This window comes from Pelodiscus sinensis, chromosome 26 (genome assembly GCF_049634645.1).
Source record: "Pelodiscus sinensis isolate JC-2024 chromosome 26, ASM4963464v1, whole genome shotgun sequence".
Lineage (NCBI taxonomy): Eukaryota > Metazoa > Chordata > Testudines > Trionychidae > Pelodiscus > Pelodiscus sinensis.
In genome coordinates this window covers 17265657-17284693 of record NC_134736.1, presented here as the reverse complement: position 1 = coordinate 17284693, position 19037 = coordinate 17265657, and the positions used below count along the sequence as shown (strand labels likewise).

The following is a 19037-nucleotide window of genomic DNA, read 5'->3' as shown; positions in this document are numbered from 1 at the left end:
GACAGTCTTGGGTCCCATTTCTGTCTCCATCACTGATATGCTACATGACCGTGAGGAAGTTGCTTCCCTTCTATCTACTTCAGTCTCCTCCTCTCAAAAATGGGACATTACTACTTCACATGTGTGTGTGAAAGATTCAGGTAATCAATAGTTATACGCACTGCAAAACTCTCAGAGTATGTCTACACTACCCCGCTAGTTCGAACTAGCAGGGTAATATAGGCATACTGCACTTGCAAATGAAGCCCGGGATTTGAATTTCCCGGGCTTCATTTGCATAAGCGGGGAGCCGCCATTTTTAAAACCCCGCTGGTTCGAACCCCGTGCAGCGCGGCTACACGGGGCTCGAACTAGGTAGTTCGGACTAGGATTCCTATTCCGAACTACCTAGTTTAAGCCCCGTGTAGCCGCACTGCACGGGGTTCGAACCAGCGGGGTTTTAAAAATGGCGGCTCCCCGCTTATGCAAATGAAACCCGGGAAATTCAAATCCCGGGCTTCATTTGCAAGTGCGGTATGCCTACATTACCCTCCTAGTTCAAACTAGCGGGGTAGTGTAGACATACCCTCAGATAGAAGGCACTAAAGAAGCAGAAAATATTAGTACCATTAGTAATAGGACTAATACCTTTCTCACCATTGAGCTACCTATATACTTCATGTGGAAAGGACTGCCATTCACACATCAAACTTCTTAGCTACAACCATACTCAAGACATGAAATCATTCTCAGACATCTCTGGTGACAAACAACAATAATTATTAGTAGTAACTGGACACCATAGTGATGGCCACCTTAGAAATATGATGACAAAGTACTGTCCACTACCATTACCTTTGCAGCTATGAGCTTTTCCCAAATTCCAGTCCTTTTCCTTGAATATGATCCTAATTGCGGTCATGCCCTATTCACAGCATGAAGGCCACATCTCGTATTAACCTATGTCCCTTATGCAGACGCCAGGTTTGATCTGTTACATCATTATAACTCTGGAGTAGCTCCACTGGCATCAGTGAAACTATTCTAGATTTTCATGAACAGGATCAGAAGTAGGATCTGCATCATTAGCAGGACTATGGTTGATTGAAAAATACCATTTTTAATTAAAAAAACCAGAACTTTCCCCCAAGAACTCCAGTGAATGTCTTCTGGATTTACAACCCCCAAAAAATCTTTTGAAGAAAAAAAACTTTCTGGTTAAGGAGCTATTTAAAATCTAAAAATGTTACTGAATGTTTTCCTTAGAAAAAATGTTTTAGTTGAAATTTCAAACAGGTTCAGGTTATGGTCCATCGAGTCACATTATGCTTGGCTTTATTACATTGCTCACTGTAATGGTACCTCACTAACGGTGGTGTTGCAACTCTTTCACTTCCTTAGGTGAGTTTGTCTCTGACAGCCAAGCGAATGGCAAAGAAGAACTGCCTAGTAAAGAACTTAGAAGCTGTGGAAACCTTGGGGTCAACCTCCATCATCTGCTCTGACAAGACTGGGACCCTCACACAGAACAGGATGACTGTTGCCCATCTTTGGTTTGACAATCAGATCTACTCGGCAGATACCAGTGAAGAACAGACAAGTAAATATACATGGACCTGGGGAAAGGCAACAGGGCGACTGTTAATCTGATTCTAGCTGAGGACGATGGTGATGACTAGTAGCCACCTTATCTGATAGTTCTTTGGTGGACTGTCTTCAGACAAGCACCCACATCAGAAAAAGTAGTCTAGCCGATAACAAGCTAACTCCCCCCTCACTTGGTTGACAATCTTAGTAGGGATGGCAAGGACTGAAAAGAGCGTGAACACCACTCTCAGCCCTGGAGATGGTCCTTACAAAATCAGATTAAGATGTGTGGGGTGCAGAAAGGGAGCTGGATCTACATCAGTTTTCTGGAGAAACAGAATTCTTCAGTCTAGGAAGTACTAATCCAGCCCCTCAATTCATCATTAAACAAACAGGGGATCTTCACCAGTACAACTCTGGCAGGGCTGATGGGGGGGTATACACGGGGGAAGATAATACTTGAATGTCTATACACCAGAATCACTTAATGGCTGTTTTTTCCCATTGCTGCTTTACCATAAGGATTCCACTATCCAGCATCCAAAAATCTGTTTTGTTTTTTTGTTTTTCAGCTCAGCCCTTTGATCAAAGTTCTCAATCGTGGGCAGCTTTATCAAAGATTGTAACACTCTGCAACCGGGCCGAATTCAAACCTGGACAGGAGAACATTCCAATAATGAAGGTATGAGCTACTTTCTTAGCTCATTTCTTTTCTATTGAAAGATGAACATTTATTTAAGTGGAAAAAAAAGCTCAGAAACCAAGAATATTATTGCCACACTATTAATCTAAACTAAACATAATGTAGCCAGGGTAGAGCTCTGAGTTATTTTCTTGTAGAGCATTTATTTTGGGCAGTTCTTGGATTAGAACAGGTGACTCCAGATTCCTGGGCTGTGCTCTTGGTTCTGACACGGTCTGTGACATGCAGTGGAAAGCACTTGACAGTTGGATAAATCGAGGCACCAACTTTAAGAGGGTACAATATTCATTTACCCCAGAGCAGCATTATGAAGCTTTCAGCAAAGCAGAGAGCAGCCACAGATCTCTCACTTCCACTAAATGAAATGCAAATCTCACCTCTTTGCAGTAGCTTTATCACAACAGCAAGCCTAAAAAATGAGACAGTAGCATGGTCCTAATGACCACAGCTAATAAAAACAGGAGCAATACAACTCACATGCTCCCAGGGCATAAGTCAAGAGAAGGATGGAAAATATAATCTCACATTCTTGTTTGCCATAGGTAAACTGATTGGTGCTTTGCTGTCACAGTGACAGCTACATTAGAAAGTATACTCTCGATCGCAGATACGTGTAAAGTTCTTTCAGCCCCTTGGATGAATGTGCAAAAGTATTACTACTGAACCCCATGTTTGCTCTTTTCTGCACAGAGAGTTGTGGTGGGAGATGCCTCAGAAACAGCCCTGCTGAAATTTGCTGAAGTAATCTTGGGTGATGTCATGGGCATTAGAAAACGGAACAGAAAACTGGCCGAAATTCCTTTCAATTCTACTAACAAGTTCCAGGTGTGATTTTCGTCTTTGGAAAATGAACCAATTCATATCTTTCCCTAATCCAGTGTTTGTGGCTGGGTCATAGTGACGTTATTGTAGAAATTCAGTGTTCTACGCTGTTGGAACTCGGAAAGTCAGAGCTGTGTATTCTCCATGGAGACAGCTACCCTGATGGGACCTTCATACAAGACCATGCAATTAGATCCAGGGAATTCAGGTTACGTGATGAAAGAAGGAATGGTGCTGTTCCATGCAGTTTGGCCAAGTTGCTTTGAGCACTGTATGTAGGAACCCATAATTTTTGTTAATTAAATATTGTAGTATCTCCATATTAAAGATGAGGGTGGAGCCCATCTGTATCATTCTATAGGGGGAAAAATAGTATTGACAACTCTCAGGCTCCTAGAAAGTTGACAACGCTGCCTAAGACTGGGCAGCAGTGTCTTCTTAAAATAAGACTAATATTATCCCGTGGTGATCTGGTATGTCATTACAGCAGCAAGGTATTTCATTCTACCAAAGACAAGTTTTATGACCTCAGAAGAGATAATGTACCACTGATGAAAAAGAGAGGGAGAAACATTTATTGATTTCACATTCAATGGAGTCTTATGGCCAAATTCTTTTGTCAGACAAGCATGGCCATTTCCCATTGCCTTTACTGAGAAAGTTGTGTATCTGAGGGCAGAATTTAGGTGGTGGTGGGTTGCGGTGGAAACCGAAGGGGACAATACACTGTTTCAATGATTCCATCTTCATGGCGTACAGCTCTCAATCCATGAGACCGAAGACCCCAACGATAAACGTTTCCTGCTGGTGATGAAAGGAGCCCCAGAGAGGATCCTAGAGAGATGCAGCACCATCATGATCAATGGCGAAGAACAGCCACTGGATGGAGAGAGGGCTGAGGCTTTCCAGACAGCATACATGGAACTGGGAGGCCTGGGAGAGAGAGTGCTGGGTGAGTTCAAAAGGGAACCGAAAAGGGTTTGTAACAGAGAAGGACATTGGGAAATTGAGTTAAATACCAGTGGCCTGGGGCAACTGGATGTTACAATAATGGATGCATTAGGTCTGCATGGGAATATTATACGTGTGACAATCCTCATTCCAGTCTTGAAATGACAGCTGAAAATGAATACCGTTTCAGAGGAAAAAAGGGAAACGACCTGCTCATTCATGGACTGAAATGGTAAAAACGCCTCAAAATAGGAAGGGGATTAACCCACATTAAAACTGCTGTAAATTCTTTCAAGAAGGAACCTTGGGATAATAGTTCGCACTAAGGGGCCTTGACCTTTGGGCACTACCATCATGCAAATAAAGAATCACAAACGTATCTGCTACATGGAGCAAAGCACTGCCCAGGTACCAGCTACACAGCTCTGAATGCTGGTGCTATAAAGGAACATTAATGCAGAGGGATTAAAATTCCATCACAAAGATGACATTTTATGGCACATTTTTAAAACGAAGTCGTGAACGGTACAGAAGAACTAATACCAGGGCTCCCATTCTTTTTTATTCCTTTCCCTCTACCCTGCTCTCACACTGCTCTATTGGGTTTCATTCCAGGCTTCTGCCATTTGTACCTGCCAGAGGACGAGTTTCCAGATACCTATCCCTTTGATACAGACTCCATGAACTTCCCCACCTCCAACCTGTGCTTTGTAGGGCTTTTATCCTTGATCGACCCCCCTCGCTCCACCGTGCCAGATGCCGTGTCCAAGTGCCGCAGTGCTGGGATCAAGGTAGGGTTTCTACCAATCAGCTGCTATCATTAATGTTGGCCTGAGAGTTAAACTCACATCCACTTTAAGGCTCCTTTGCACTGCCAAAGTGGTATGAAGACGACTAAGTGTAAATGGGCCCATTGTGAAGATGGGCTGAAATCAAAATCCCAGGTGCAAAAGGTATTTGAAGAGAAAAGAAAAGAAAAAGAAAAAGAAAAAGAAAAGGAAGGAAGGAAGGAAGGAAGGAATACAGAGATAAAATTGTGACATCAGTGCTAATTAAATCAGCATGGATGTGGCTCATCTCCAACAGTGATGAGAAGGGTGAGAATCCCAAAGGGGAAATTATCTATTGCAATGTGGGAACCACTCTATGTTTCTATTTAAACCTTTTTTCATGGTGTCATATTTGCACATGAATTCCAGCTTAGACAGTTTTCTCCTGGCTTTCTGTGTTTGACATTTTGTTTTTTGTTTTTTTTTCCCCTGACAACGACAATTTGCTAGTCAGAAACTGTGTCCAGGGAGGTTAAAGTGCCCCCCCGCCCACTGGTTTTTGTATGTTGCCATTCTTAATGTCTGATTTGTATCCATTTAATCTTCTCATAGAGACAGTCCCATTAGCTGGAATTATTTACTTTAAACCATGAAAGAGTGACAAAAGTCTTTCAGAAAGGGAAAGAAGTAAATTTAGATCATAAAAGTGTGGACTAGAAAAATTTTAGGTAAGCAACAATTTCCTTAGATGGGAAATCCTCAAGTATATATTCAGCCAAGGCCAATGAAGGGGAGTTTCAATTGTATATTACATATGGAAACGGAAATCAGCCTTGGACGCAACTGGCCAAAGGCAAAATGAAGGCTACCCCAAAAATAGATAATTTGCTGGTATTCTAGGCTCACTACCAAGCAGTTCTTTCTCCTAAATGGTTGAATGGATACATGTCCCAGTGCTCTATGACACCTTATGTCACAATGACCATTTTATATTGCAGTATTTCACTGTTGCCAACATATAATGCAAAATCTTATAAAGACCTTCTTTATTCTACAGCATTGGTTCCCAGTATCTCAATAGCAAAATAGCAGCATTTGGGGTTATTAGTGTACTCAATGGAATAAATTCAGGACCTCTGCTTAGGAGGAGGAGTGAGGCAGATCAGAATTAGAGAAGGATGCTACATGGCCCTGATTGTCTGAATCAAGCCTTTCCACTTTCATTTAAACAATGTCTTAGAAACCGGTGTCCACATATTAATGTCTTTGAAAACCTGGCTGCATGCTCAGCACGCTAAAGAACTAAAGCCATTGCCTGGTAGACGACAGCCACATCAGCTCATCTTTCCTTCTGCAGCACCTAAGATTCTCATTCAATGCATTTGTCTCTTCATCAGGTTATCATGGTCACCGGCGATCATCCAATCACAGCAAAAGCAATTGCCAAGAGTGTGGGCATCATTTCTGCCAACAGCGAGACCGTGGAAGATATTGCCAAGCGCCTCAACATTCCAGTCGAGCAAGTCAATAAAGAGTAAGGGCAAACGGCAGGCACCTGCAGCTCTCTGGAAATGAAACCTTCCCTTCCCTCCTATGCCCGTATTACCCTGTTTCCACAGACCAATCACTTTTTGCTCTCCTGTTCCTTGGTACTTTCCTAGCCCTGATATATACCCAACTATTCATCTTCTTCACAGAACCATCCATTCAGGTTATTTTGAAATGTACTGAGGCTGAATGGAGATTTGTTGATTCAGCCAGAGAAGAATAAGACAATTCAGTCAATCATTCCACCTCTACCAGCTAATTCAGCATTGTCCCAGTAGCACATTCTCCGTTCTTTTCCAAGGTTTACTGAGGTGGCCTACTACCACTTTTTTCATTATGGAACTGTCGTAAGATCTTGCATTTGTAAAGTGCTTTGCCCGTATTTCCTGCACTGAAACTAATGAGGCTAATTAAAAATTGACTTGCTTATTGCTGCCATGGCACAAGCCACTGAACTGAGCATAGTGTTTGAGTGTACTGCTTGCATCTAAGAATTTGTCTTGAGTTTCATGTTGCATGCCTGTGGTTTTTACAGGGATGCGAGAGCTGCCGTAATTAACGGGATGGAGCTTAAGGATATGACCCAGGAGCAGCTGGATGAGATCTTGATCAATCACTCAGAAATAGTCTTCGCTCGCACCTCACCCCAGCAGAAACTGATTATAGTGGAGGGCTGCCAAAGGCAGGTGAGCATAAGAGGGCAATGGGTGAGCACGGATGTTGCCATAATGGGTTTGTACAGGGATGGTATCTGTTCAGATATCCTCCCAGCAACAGACATAAGTGAATGCTACCGTAGTGGTGCTAGAAACAAGTAAGAGGGAGAGAGGGAGGGAGAGAGATCAGTTCCAGTGCATCACAGACACAGCTGAGATTCTCTTTCTATTGTGCAACCATCTGAATCTGCACCTTGAGGTGAACTGGCCAGTTTGCCTTTGGTACCTTTGTCCTACACTGCCTACAATGCACGCTGCTTTGTTGCATGTCAGGGGTCCCATGTTGGTGCTGACTAATTGACATGCTTCTGTGGTAGGATCATATGCTTGAGGAGGAGAATATGAGCTCCAGCTGCTTTTTTGGTGTGAAGTTCAGGTTGTGATGAGCCCCACAGTGACAATGCTGGAATTCCTGGGGCCAAGGCTGTGTTATGTAGGAAGCCCCCTTTCCCAGATGGCTCTATAAACCAACATGAAAACAATGCTGTGACTATGCCCTCTTGTTCCTTCCCTTCAGCCTCCCTTTGGCCTTCTGCACTGCTGTGTATAATACGATAAACTGCTTTATTACACAATTTGGCTAGGAACAGCCCTTGTTAAACTGCCTCTTAAACTCTCTGATAGCATAGGCTGGAGACTAGCGCAAGGCAGGATTTTAAGAGTTTTGCGCCATTCACTACAGTGGTTATAAAGCTGTTTGCCGCGGAAGCAAGACAGTAGGTGTATATAGCCCACCCAGGGACTTCCTGACATAGCTTCACAACTCCCACCAGTGCAGGGTGTGACTTGCCCCATGGCTCTCCCTCAGACTTGCAAGGAAAGCAGATGCAGCATGACCCATTTTTAGTTTTTGTAGCTCTGGCAGAGCTGAGCTTTCCCGCCAAGGTCAGCGCTTCGGGTTTAATCCTCGGTTGCTTTCAGAGGAGCAATGATATTACTACTGGCTTCCTAGTACTGTCCCCTTTTTGATGGCAAGCTTGGGTACATTTGTTCAGCGCTAGGTAGATGCCCAATCTCCAGTAGGATCTGGCTCTTACAAGGATAAAGTGCAAAAAATGTCCATGTCCTATGATTAGTAGTTACAGCCTACAAGCCCTTCTGTGCATTCTCTCTCTCTCTCTCTATATAGATATATAAAAAATTGTCCTGCAGAACAACAGAGTGATGTCATCACATCACTCTGCGTTCCACCACCTGCCTCCACCCTCAGCTGCACAGCCTCCTTCCTCCCTCCCTCCTTCCTCCGGGGGCAAGGGTGAGGGGGGGCAGGATCCAGGGATGCCTCAGCCCAGCATTCCTGGCAGCCAGGAGTGGGGGAGGGAAGGTCCAGGGCTGATGCAGCTTTGGCTCAACAGCCGGTAGGGGTGAGAGGAAAGCCAGGGCTGCCATGCTGCGGCTGGGGGAGGGGGGAAGAAGGGCTAGCCAGGGGGAGAGCCGGGGCTGCCTACCCCCAGAGAGAGGTGTTGGTGAGCATTGCGAGCAGGGGGTGCAGCCCTGCCCCCTAGCATTATTTATAACGGGTATCACTTAGCAACATCCCCCAAGGAACAAGACATTCAGAATTTGTCTTAATTAGTTTGCCACACTTTTTTCCTTTGATTTTTCTGATTCTGTTCAGAACACTCCAAATTCCCCTGAAGCTAAAGCATCTCTGAGAGAGGATTACCTTAAGTTACATTAGGCAGCTTCATCAGAGAGGCTAGTCCAAAGAACAGGGGCCTTTCTGAGGTCACCAGTTCAAATCAGTTCAGGTTTACAGAAACTAAAAGCAAGAATAGCATTTAACAGCTCTTACGTAGCCGACAGCTATTGAATGGGTACAGGTATCACAACCCACGCTGAAATTGACATTATTTGTAGACATTTTTAGAGAAGCTTAGGACTGGATGGACTATGGTTCTGAGTTCCTCTTCTCCCCCAAAGAGTGTCCCTGGTTTCTTCAGCCAGAGGTAGGACACACTGCAAGGCATTATAGAGGAATGCATGCTTCCACTGCCTAGATTTTATCTGGCTAGATGGAGAATTTGTCTTCAGGCCAGAGCTGCTTACCCAGCCCCTTTCACCAGCACAAATTCCCTTTAAAAAAAAGCTGAAGAGCACCAAAATTCATTGTAACTTCTACTTAATTCTGCTTCAGAGATTTTAAAGGTAGGAGGCTTTTCCTCCCTGGAGAACGGACTCATTTCCTCAGAGTTGATCGACTCCTACTCTGTTTCAGGATGCAGTTGTTGCAGTGACTGGAGATGGAGTCAATGACTCCCCAGCTCTGAAAAAGGCAGATATTGGAATTGCTATGGGCATCGCTGGCTCTGACGCAGCTAAAAATGCAGCTGACATGATCTTGCTGGATGACAACTTTGCTTCTATTGTCACAGGAGTGGAGGAAGGTAAAAATAAGATTCACTATTCACATCCCTTAGGCAAGCAGTCTCGTATGACTTACAGCCACAATCCCCTGTCTTATTATTTTACAGAGGCTCACTTGAATGCAGTGTTGTTCTCTTACATTTGCACACACCATTGCCTGGATTATGAATGCAAACTGGGGGACTGCATGTTCCTTTTGTTGCAAACGTATGGATTCAGGCACACATTTGTGCATCTCCTAGGGCTAAATGATAAGTTCATTGGCTTTTGTGGTAACTGCATCCCCAGATCTGCATGCATTGGTAAGATGTCCCTTACCACCCACCTACCATTAGATAAGATAAGCCAGTCTACCATTGACTTAATTTCCTCATTCAAGCTTCAAACTCTGCAGGCCTAACTGCAACGGATTAGAAGCATGGTAGGTAAACAATTTAAAGTCAGAGAATGATGTGAATCATTTCTGACCACAAACACACAAGGGTTTTATGACCAGCTCAAAAACAAAGAGCAAGGCAACAGTTACACAACTCCAATTTGCTCAGTTCTGCTATACCTATCAATTAGAACCCTGAGCAAAAGCCCTTCACTCACATCTGATCCCATATTGCTTTCAGCCTCAAGTTACTACAATTGCAGCAATGTCCTGTACCCTTTCTTTTCTATTTGTTGGTCATCCTCTCCTGTCTGATTCCAGTTACACTACCGTCCACTGTGGTTCTTTCTAACTGTAATGCTGGCTTCAATTAACATTAAAGCTGATCAGAAAATGAGGAATTTTTTTCCCCAAGGAAAACATTTTTTTTTCTACTTTCAATACATTTACAATAAGAATTTGACTTTTTGCCCCAAGCAATTTAACCTTTTAAAAGTTAAAAGCAACACAGAGGTTTATTGTGACCATTTTAAGTTTAATCGTTGATAAAAGATAGTGAAAAATTTTCAGCCAGCATTGGCCTCACTGCGCACGTTTAAATAAACTTTCTATTTTTTCCTCAGGCCGCTTGATCTTTGATAACCTAAAGAAAACCATTGCCTACACCCTGACCAAGAATATTGCCGAGCTCTGCCCTTTCCTGATCTACATTATCGCCAGCATCCCGCTGCCCATTGGCACAATTACGATTCTATTCATCGACCTGGGCACAGACATTGTAAGTTGTCTTACCCCAGACATGGTTAAAACCAGCTGGGCTCCTGTGCAATTTCATGAGCATTTTATAGACTATAAGAATGAGTAAGCGACTAGGATTTGAGTGCCAAGGAAACTCCTGAGCCTTTCTAGGTGAGAAGCAATTAGATTTGATGTCAAGCTTTTTGGAATTAGTCATTAGTCACAAACTGAGAGTCTAATCACATGGGGTATGTAAAACAGCAAAACAAGCAGAGGCTAGACTGAAAACAGCTGGATTTGGAGGAGGAGAAAAATAAAGTGAGGAGGGGAGTAAGGAAGAGCCAGGCCTTTTGATCAAGATATGCAGGCAGTGAACTATTGATAGCACATATATTACCAGTGTCAGATCTTCTTGAAATCATCTGTTTGCTACAACATAGGGAATTATCACCAGACATGCAGATGAAGCATCCTCTTCCCTCCCAAAAGATTCAGAAGACCCCTTTCAATTTCATCCACCTCTCTGGGGTGGGCAAGCAATATGTTCATGGCCCCCAGCACACATTTTAGGTCTCATGCAAAGCCTTCTATTGTTCTGAACTGCAGACTTCCTTGATAAAAGTCTTTTATCATTTGCTCGTTTACACCTGGAGTATCCAGCCAACAGACAGTGGAGGAAATATGGCCAGATTTTATTGAACAACCTCCCAGACGCAGGCAGAGGTTTGCCAGTCTGGTTCTGAAAGAGAATTTCTCTTGTAGATTCCCTCTGTTGCATTAGCCTACGAGAAAGCTGAAAGCGACATTATGAACAGAAGGCCCCGGCACAAGAAGAGGGACAGGCTGGTGAATCAGCAGCTGGCCGTGTACTCCTACCTGCAGATTGGTATGTTGGGTCATTCACATAAGAGGTAGCTTGGCTGGATCAGGGGAATGAGAGTGGGTGGAAGGCTCATCAGTGCAGTTCCTGGCTACAGGAAGGAGTGTAAAGTAGTGGTTAGAGCAGGAGAATGGGAGTCAGGACTCCTTAGATCCATTCCCATGATCTCAACTCCTTGTGTGACCTTGGAAAAGCTTATTTAACCTCCCTCTGACTGTGTGAGCATCTACTCAATGGTTACAGAAATGCTTGGAGTTGGGAGGTTTAATTTTGACCATGCTGAGATTCTTGGTTGAAAGGTGTCCATATGAGCCACACAAAGTACTATGGATCCAGAAAGAGCTAATTTAACACTGACTCTCAGCAGATTTGTTCTTGTTTCCCTGCCCCTGCCCAAATACATTATGTCTCACTCATCCCTTGCTTATTTCTCTCTCTTCTACTTGGCAGGGATCCTACAGTCGATTGGAGCCTTCCTAGCCTATTTCACCGTGTATGCTGAACAGGGCTGGTGGCCTTACACACTGCTTGGCTTGCGCGTCAATTGGGAAGATGATTATAATAATGACATAGAGGACAGCTATGGGCAAGAATGGGTAAAAAATCCTCTTCAATCAAATTCCTAGTTATAACTGGAAATGGAAGAGTCTCTCCCCTTATTAGGGAACAGGAGAAGCAACTGCTGGGGAAAGATTTATTTTCAGTGATGCTGGGTTTGTCTATACTACACAGCATTTAGCATCACAGCTGTTCATCCATAGTTTTGCCAACAAACTTCCACTTTCCATGAGCCATGCTGGCAGGGGACCACTCCTGGGGAGAACGTGGTGTTTACACTAGCACTTGGCACATGGCGAAGCTTTTGCTATTCAGGGTTTTTTTTTTTTTTCTTTTTTTTTTTTAAAAGCACCTGCAAATGACAAAAGCTTTGTCATTAAATGGCCAGTGTAAACAAAGCCTTAGACTCAGTTTAACTTTGTCATTAGATGTGAAAGGTTCCCAAGGTCGATTACTTGGAGCTGTTCTTTGGCTTTGGTCATTGAACTTCAGAGCCCGCTCATTCCACTGCCAGAAGTCACCTCATTTTGCTTCTCTTAGCCCTAACACCAAACATCTCCCCCTAATTCTGTCTCAGCTGTAGGTCTTTGGTGACAGGCGCACTTACCACCGCACTTACCTCCCTTTCGGGAGTATGTTAGATCCGCTTCATGCCCCCAGCATTGCTTCTGTACATCACTACTGCCCAACTGCCATGATACTCCCAATAATACATGTCTCCCCTTCCCAGCATGGGGAGGCAATATTGCGTAAATTCCATAACCCTAAGCTGACAATAAATGAATGTTAAACAGAACCACAACCTCAACATCTAATTAAAAAATCCAGTACTGAACCTAGGTCCCGACAACAAAGGCTGTTCCTAGAGGAATTCTTGCAGCCCACAACCAAGAGGGGAATTTTCCACAACCATCCTTACACTGTTGCCTACAAGAGTCACCATAAGCAGAGGCAGTGGCCTGAGGGCCACATGCAGCCCACGGCCCGTTTGTTTGCAGCCCACAGTGCAGTTTGTGTTTACAGGGGGCTCAACACGCAGCCTGCAAGTGGGAGCCAAAACAAAAAAGCAGTCAACATAATGGTCCTCTGTTGGCATGCGTTTTAGTACTTAAATTCCTGGACTGTCATTGTTCATTAAAAGTGCTGTCACATGGGTGGAAATAGGGTAACTATTACATTTTATTAATATCAGCAGAACTGACTTAAATGGGGCCTGTGTGTTGAGTAGTCTTGCCTTAATCTTTGTATTCATGCCCTTGAGTGTGAAAGAAGCTATTTGCATATATTTGCATGTATATGCAACCACACTTAAGTTGTAGCCCTTGGCATATGCTGTGAGTATCATTGTGGCCCCCAGAGCTTCCAAAGTTGAGTAGCCCTGCAGTAGGGGAACTGATGTGAATTTCTCACTTCCAATATGCTCCACATTCTCTATAGACATCTAGTGGGAGAGAACAGTGGATTCCAATTTGTTGCGGAAGCGTAAATCTGGAGTCATTCCAGACTTAAGCCCATGAAATTGGGAATCAGTCTCTAGACTGCACAGTGATTCCTATAACTTAAGTATATGCAATAAAGACACTTTTTTATTCCTTTGCAGACTAGATACCAGCGGGAATACCTGCAGTGGAGTGGCTACACCGCCTTTTTTGTCAGCATCACAATTCAGCAAGTGGCAGATTTGATCATCAGGAAAACACGGAGAAATTCCATTTTCCAGCAGGGTCTTCTCAGGTGGGTGTGAAAAGTGTATTAATGGAATGAGGGGAGTCTTGGCCTGGAGGTCTAATGGTCTTATCCAGCCTCTGTTGGTTCCTTGGATGAAACGGGATTAAAAAATAACGTTGTCCATTCTTCTTTCTTGTTCCCATCAACTCCATCTCTCTCCAGCTTTTCTCCATTGCCCAAGCTTTTGATTAGTAATGAAAATAGCCACAAGGAAAACCGAACTGAGCAAAGTTGTTCAAGTACCAATATTTCAAAATAAAAAACATTACATTGCATTTTTTGGCCATTTTTGCAGTTTCCTGCTAGTCCCCACCTCCCTTAAAATCAAAACAGGACAATAGAGCTAATCAAGATTTTGCAAAATTTTCAAAATGGAAAAAACAGTGCTGAGCATCCTTAAGTTCCATAGAAGCCAAATGATTGAGGGCATCTTGCAGTACTGAGGCCACATTATAAAAGCTGACATTTCGTCCATATGACATTTACAGTCCAGGGTGAATGGGCTGTATTCAGTTTTGCATTAAAAAGGAAAGACACACTCTGGCTCATTTTGTCTTCTTCGGAACACCTCATTTTAGACAGCAGCACAGAATCTTCCCCTAGTTAAGTAGGGCTTCTTCTCAGATTTGTACCTTTGGATTATATATAGAGTGTTAGTACATTACCAGCCAGTTATAGACAGTAATGTTATACCATCTTTTGTATTGATTTTCTTGTAGGAATAAAGTGATCTGGTTGGGTATATTCTCTCAGATAGCAATCGCACTGATTCTATGTTATGGTCTTGGAAGTGTTACTGCTTTGAACTTCACGCCCCTTCGGTGAGTTTCAATTCTTGAATGTGCGCATCTTTGTTCTACCTCTTCTTCAGATGTACATATACAAAGTAAATGGTAGGAAATCTACACTCGGTGGCATGGCTGATGAGAGGGACATGCCAAGTAGAATAAGCTTCTGAGACAGCAGAGTTCAAAAGCTAAGTTTAGGGACGTAATTACTCAGTTGAACTGGCTGAAATGTCTCAGTAAAAAAAACAAAACAAAAAATCCTACTATATATGGGTATGTCTACACTACCCTCCTAGTTCGAACTAGGAGGGTAATGTAGGCATACCGCACTTGCTAATGAAGCCCGGGATTTGAATTTCCCGGGCTTCATTAGCATAAGCGGGGAGCCGCCATTTTTAAATCCCCGCTGCTTCGAACCCAGTGTAGCGCGGCTACACGGGGCTCGAACCAGGTAGTTCGGACTAGGGTGCCTATTCCGAACTACCGTTACTCCTCGTGAAACGAGGTGTACCGGTAGTTCGGAATAGGCACCCTAGTCCGAACTACCTAGTTCGAGCCCCGTGTAGCCGCGCTACACGGGGTTCGAAGCAGCGGGGATTTAAAAATGGCGGCTCCCCGCTTATGCTAATGAAGCCCGGGAAATTCAAATCCCGGGCTTCATTAGCAAGTGCGGTATGCCTACATTACCCCGCTAGTTCGAACTAGCGGGGTAGTGTAGACATACCCTATTTTAGATGGTTAGTCTGTTTGATCAAGAACTCCTCCTAAATGGTAAGAGCCAGGACCGCTACATTTGGTACACAACTTTCTCTTATTGTAACTTAAAGCAACATAAGGGCTTGGTTGTCCTAGGAAAACCAGATGTGCCTGGAATGGGATTGCTTCTCATAAAACCAAACAGAAAAGAAACAGAACCACCAAATCAAGTAGTGCAAATCAAAATTACCAAAACTGAATGAGTGTTGGAAAAGATTGAACCATGATGAGCAAGAAAACTAGGGTGAAACTGGAATAGGATTGCTTCTCAGAAAAGAGATAAAATGGAAACATTTGGAGTAGAGCTCTGTTTTCGCACAATGCTTATGATTTGAAAACTAAAGAAAATGTTATAGCCCTTTCTTGTTAAAATTTAATGAAAAATATGCGTTTATTGTGAAGAAGAAAAAAATGTACTTGCTGGAATTCCCATTTTAAAAAAATTACTATTTTAAAACTATCCCTATTTTAAGAAATCTGAAATATAAATTAACTTCTTAAAAATAACACTGTATTTTTGAAAAATACAATCATTTAAATCAAACATGTACATTTTCTTTTATTTAAACAAACAAACAAAACCCAGAAACTCTTAATTGAGGTAAGGACCCAAGAAATGCTGAGTAAATCTGCGAGTTGGGACCTACTTTTATGACCTTTTTCACAAAAACACATCCTGGGTTTAGCCAGTTTTATTACCAAGAATAGAGAATATTGTATTTAGAATAAGAATCTCCATTTCCCTTATTCCAGAACTGTAGCTAAGGTGTGAGGCTATAAAACATTTGCTAGATTACATTTCACTTAATTAAAATTACTTACATTTCATACCATTTTCATATGCCAATCCAATTTCTGGCATCTTCTGAGACCAGGATATCACTAGAAAGCCTCATTTTGCAGCCCAACTCTCAGATCGAACAGGTTCTCATTTACAGATTCAGAAAGGTCAAAGGGTTATATTTTCCTCTATTGGCAGCATCAAACCACAGAGGAAGTGCTCCTTTCACATACAATCTGATTCATTAATTTCCTTTCCTTCTCTTTTCCAGGGTTCAGTATTGGTTTGTGGCCATGCCTTATGCCATCCTGATATGGGTCTATGATGAAATCCGCAAGCTTTTCATCAGGCAATACCCTGGAAGTAAGTAGAACCCTCCATGGGATTAGTATTCATTCTCAGTCTATTTCTATCACCCTCATCCTTCCCAGCCTCCGCGTTAATACTGTGATAGATTATTTTAAATGGATTATTTGAATAATGCCTTATTTCATTTTCTTCTACTGCAGCAAAAAAAAAAAAAAATAAAAAATCCTAATTTCTTATTTTCCCCTCCTGTCATAGGTTGGTGGGACAAGAATATGTATTACTGAAACAGCCTTCGTCACTGGGATTCGCTCTCCCTGCTGGAGAGTTCTTTGACTGTCTCAACCAGCCTCTGCTGCTGAATGGTCCTGTCTGTGCAATATCAAATAACCACAGGGGTTCTCCTCGTCATGAAGAAACAAGGACTTAGGAGGCTGAAGCCACTTTACTGTAAAGCTTAGATTTGTCTGAACATTTAAATGCTATCTATTTTTTTATAAATACTTTTTTCCTGTTGAAAGTGTATAAAGTTAATGGGGAAGCTCCTCTTGTGTATATAGATATTAAGGAAATCACACATTTGTAATAATTTAAGGCATTGACTTGCACTAGGTTTGTTCAAGCTCTTTTGTTTGCTGTTTTGATGCTATCAAACTGTGAGCAAGTGCATATGCAGATCTGAGTTATGTCACCAGAGATGACTAGACTGTATAGGCACAATTTGATAATAAAAGGACTTTTTTTTAATCCAGAAAGCAGCTCTTTTCACTACTAATCTTCCAAAGGGCACAGGTAGAAGACAGCAGTGGTGCTGGATGACTGAGGGGAATGGGAGTAGGCTACAGAGCCCTTCCATCATTGGACAGCGTCCAGCACAAAGTTAGAAGTGACTGAAGGCCATTAACGTGAGATGGATTATGGAAAATAAATCCAGCCTCTCAGTTCCCACTGAAGCCCATGGAATTGATGGTGCTTGGCACCGTGCAGTATTTGCTAGGGGTCTCACAAGATTGGTGCCAATTAAAGCTCTGTGAAATAATTTGGGGCCAATCTAGCAAACCATGGCACAGGAATTGAATGACTATCTTTGTTCTCTCTCAACAGTTATAAGAGCTGCAAGCTTCAAATGTCTACTTCGGCTCTGAGTTAATTAGGTATAGCCACTGAGACTTTGTCTTATGCTATTTTTAAAGGAGTTATAATTAGCTCAAGTAATTAATCGATCTAATACACATCTAAGGCCTTGTCTATACTTTATGGGAAGATCAACACTCCAGAGATCAATCTGCAGGGGTTTGATTTAGGGGGCCTAGTAAGGACCTGCTAAATCGAATGCCGAAGGTACTCCCATCGATTCTAGAACTCCACAGGATTGTGAGGAGTAAGGGAAGAAGATGGGACTTTGCTCCATTGACCTCCTGCAGTGAGACTGCCCCAGAAATTCTTTTTAAGGTATGTCAACTCCAGCTACACAATTCTCATAGCTGGAGCTGTGTATCTTGAATCAGATTTCTCCCATAACGTAGACCTGGCCTCAGACTCTGAATTGGGCAAAGCAAGTTGCAATGCAGCACGGTCAAGTTACAGCAGAGCAGGGAACAGCATAGCTCCCACTGAAGTACAGTTTGCTTTGTCTGAAGGAGGGCCTCTGAAGATGGTACTTGCACTGCTAATATCTCTAATAATACACCTTTAACCCCTAAGCCTCTAGACAAGCCATAGGCTTTGTATCCATTTACCAGGAGATCAATGGTTTGAGGGCTGATCTCCTGGGGGTTGATTTAGCGAATCTAGTAAAGACCTGCCAAATTGACCACTGATTGCATTCCCTTCGACTTTGGTTCTCCACTGAAACGAGAAGAGTAGGGGGCATTGACTCCCCTCAGTGGAGACATCACCAGGGCTTGACAAGCAGCGGTGAGCCCCACTCGCCAGCTGTGCGGTTTGGCACACTGCGCATGCGCAGACCGCACTGCACATGCGCTGACTGTGCTGTGGCACTGTGCCGGGCTAAAATCTACTCGCCACGGGCGAGTAGATTGCCCTAATTGTCGAGCCCTGGACATCACGGTAACTTGAACTAAGGTACATCAACTCCAGCTACACTATTCAGTTAAAGCTGAGTACTTCAGTTCAATACTGCTGCTCAGTATAGACCTACCCTTAAAGGGAAAGAAGCAGGAAGAGCAAGGGATAGGGAAGGTACAGTGAAAAGAACAGGGAGAGGGAAGGAAAGCAGGGAAAGGCTTTCAGCCATACGTCCGACATTTTTCAAGACAACCACTCACGCATAATGTCAAAAGTAACTCTGAACTTCCCATGCCTCCCGCCAGAACTCCTCCCTTCATTCCATCTACTGCCAGGCTAGCAATCACACGAGGCTATTGGACAAGATAGCATTGCTCCTCAGGCACTTACACAAGTAGAAGGACACACAGAATGAAGAGCAACAGCAGTGCAAACCAATGGTGGGTCCAGGTACTAAGCATCCGTCCACTCAAGCTGCTTATCACACAGCCCAAACTCAGCTGAAACCTCTCAGGACCCAAAGAAGGGCTTCTAGCAGCAGAAACCAAATGCCAATAGGACAGGACTGACTCAGAGGAGCAGCTGTCAAGAGCATTGTCTGTCCAGAGATGCAAAGACTGAAGGATGCAGTTCTGCTTAGCAAATACATACACAG

General features: G+C 43.2%; 2 protein-coding genes across 2 annotated transcripts in view; one reads left to right on the top strand and one right to left on the bottom strand.

Annotated features, from left to right (window-relative positions):
• Window positions 1-17109, top strand: part of LOC102452724 (potassium-transporting ATPase alpha chain 2) — a 31193-nt gene extending 14084 nt beyond the window's left edge. Inside the window, exons 9-23 of the mRNA XM_006116616.3 lie at window positions 1381-1579; window positions 2139-2248; window positions 2960-3094; window positions 3851-4043; window positions 4658-4833; window positions 6210-6346; window positions 6896-7046; window positions 9295-9463; window positions 10443-10597; window positions 11320-11443; window positions 11888-12033; window positions 13596-13729; window positions 14443-14544; window positions 16320-16411; window positions 16613-17109. Of these exons, the coding sequence (XP_006116678.1) occupies window positions 1381-1579; window positions 2139-2248; window positions 2960-3094; window positions 3851-4043; window positions 4658-4833; window positions 6210-6346; window positions 6896-7046; window positions 9295-9463; window positions 10443-10597; window positions 11320-11443; window positions 11888-12033; window positions 13596-13729; window positions 14443-14544; window positions 16320-16411; window positions 16613-16641 (2052 nt within the window). The 3' untranslated portion in view covers window positions 16642-17109. The remainder of the gene's footprint in view (window positions 1-1380; window positions 1580-2138; window positions 2249-2959; window positions 3095-3850; window positions 4044-4657; window positions 4834-6209; window positions 6347-6895; window positions 7047-9294; window positions 9464-10442; window positions 10598-11319; window positions 11444-11887; window positions 12034-13595; window positions 13730-14442; window positions 14545-16319; window positions 16412-16612) is intronic.
• Window positions 1-19037, bottom strand: part of LOC102452976 (sodium channel regulatory subunit beta-3) — a 122039-nt gene that overhangs the window by 86990 nt on the left and 16012 nt on the right. The window lies entirely within an intron of this gene.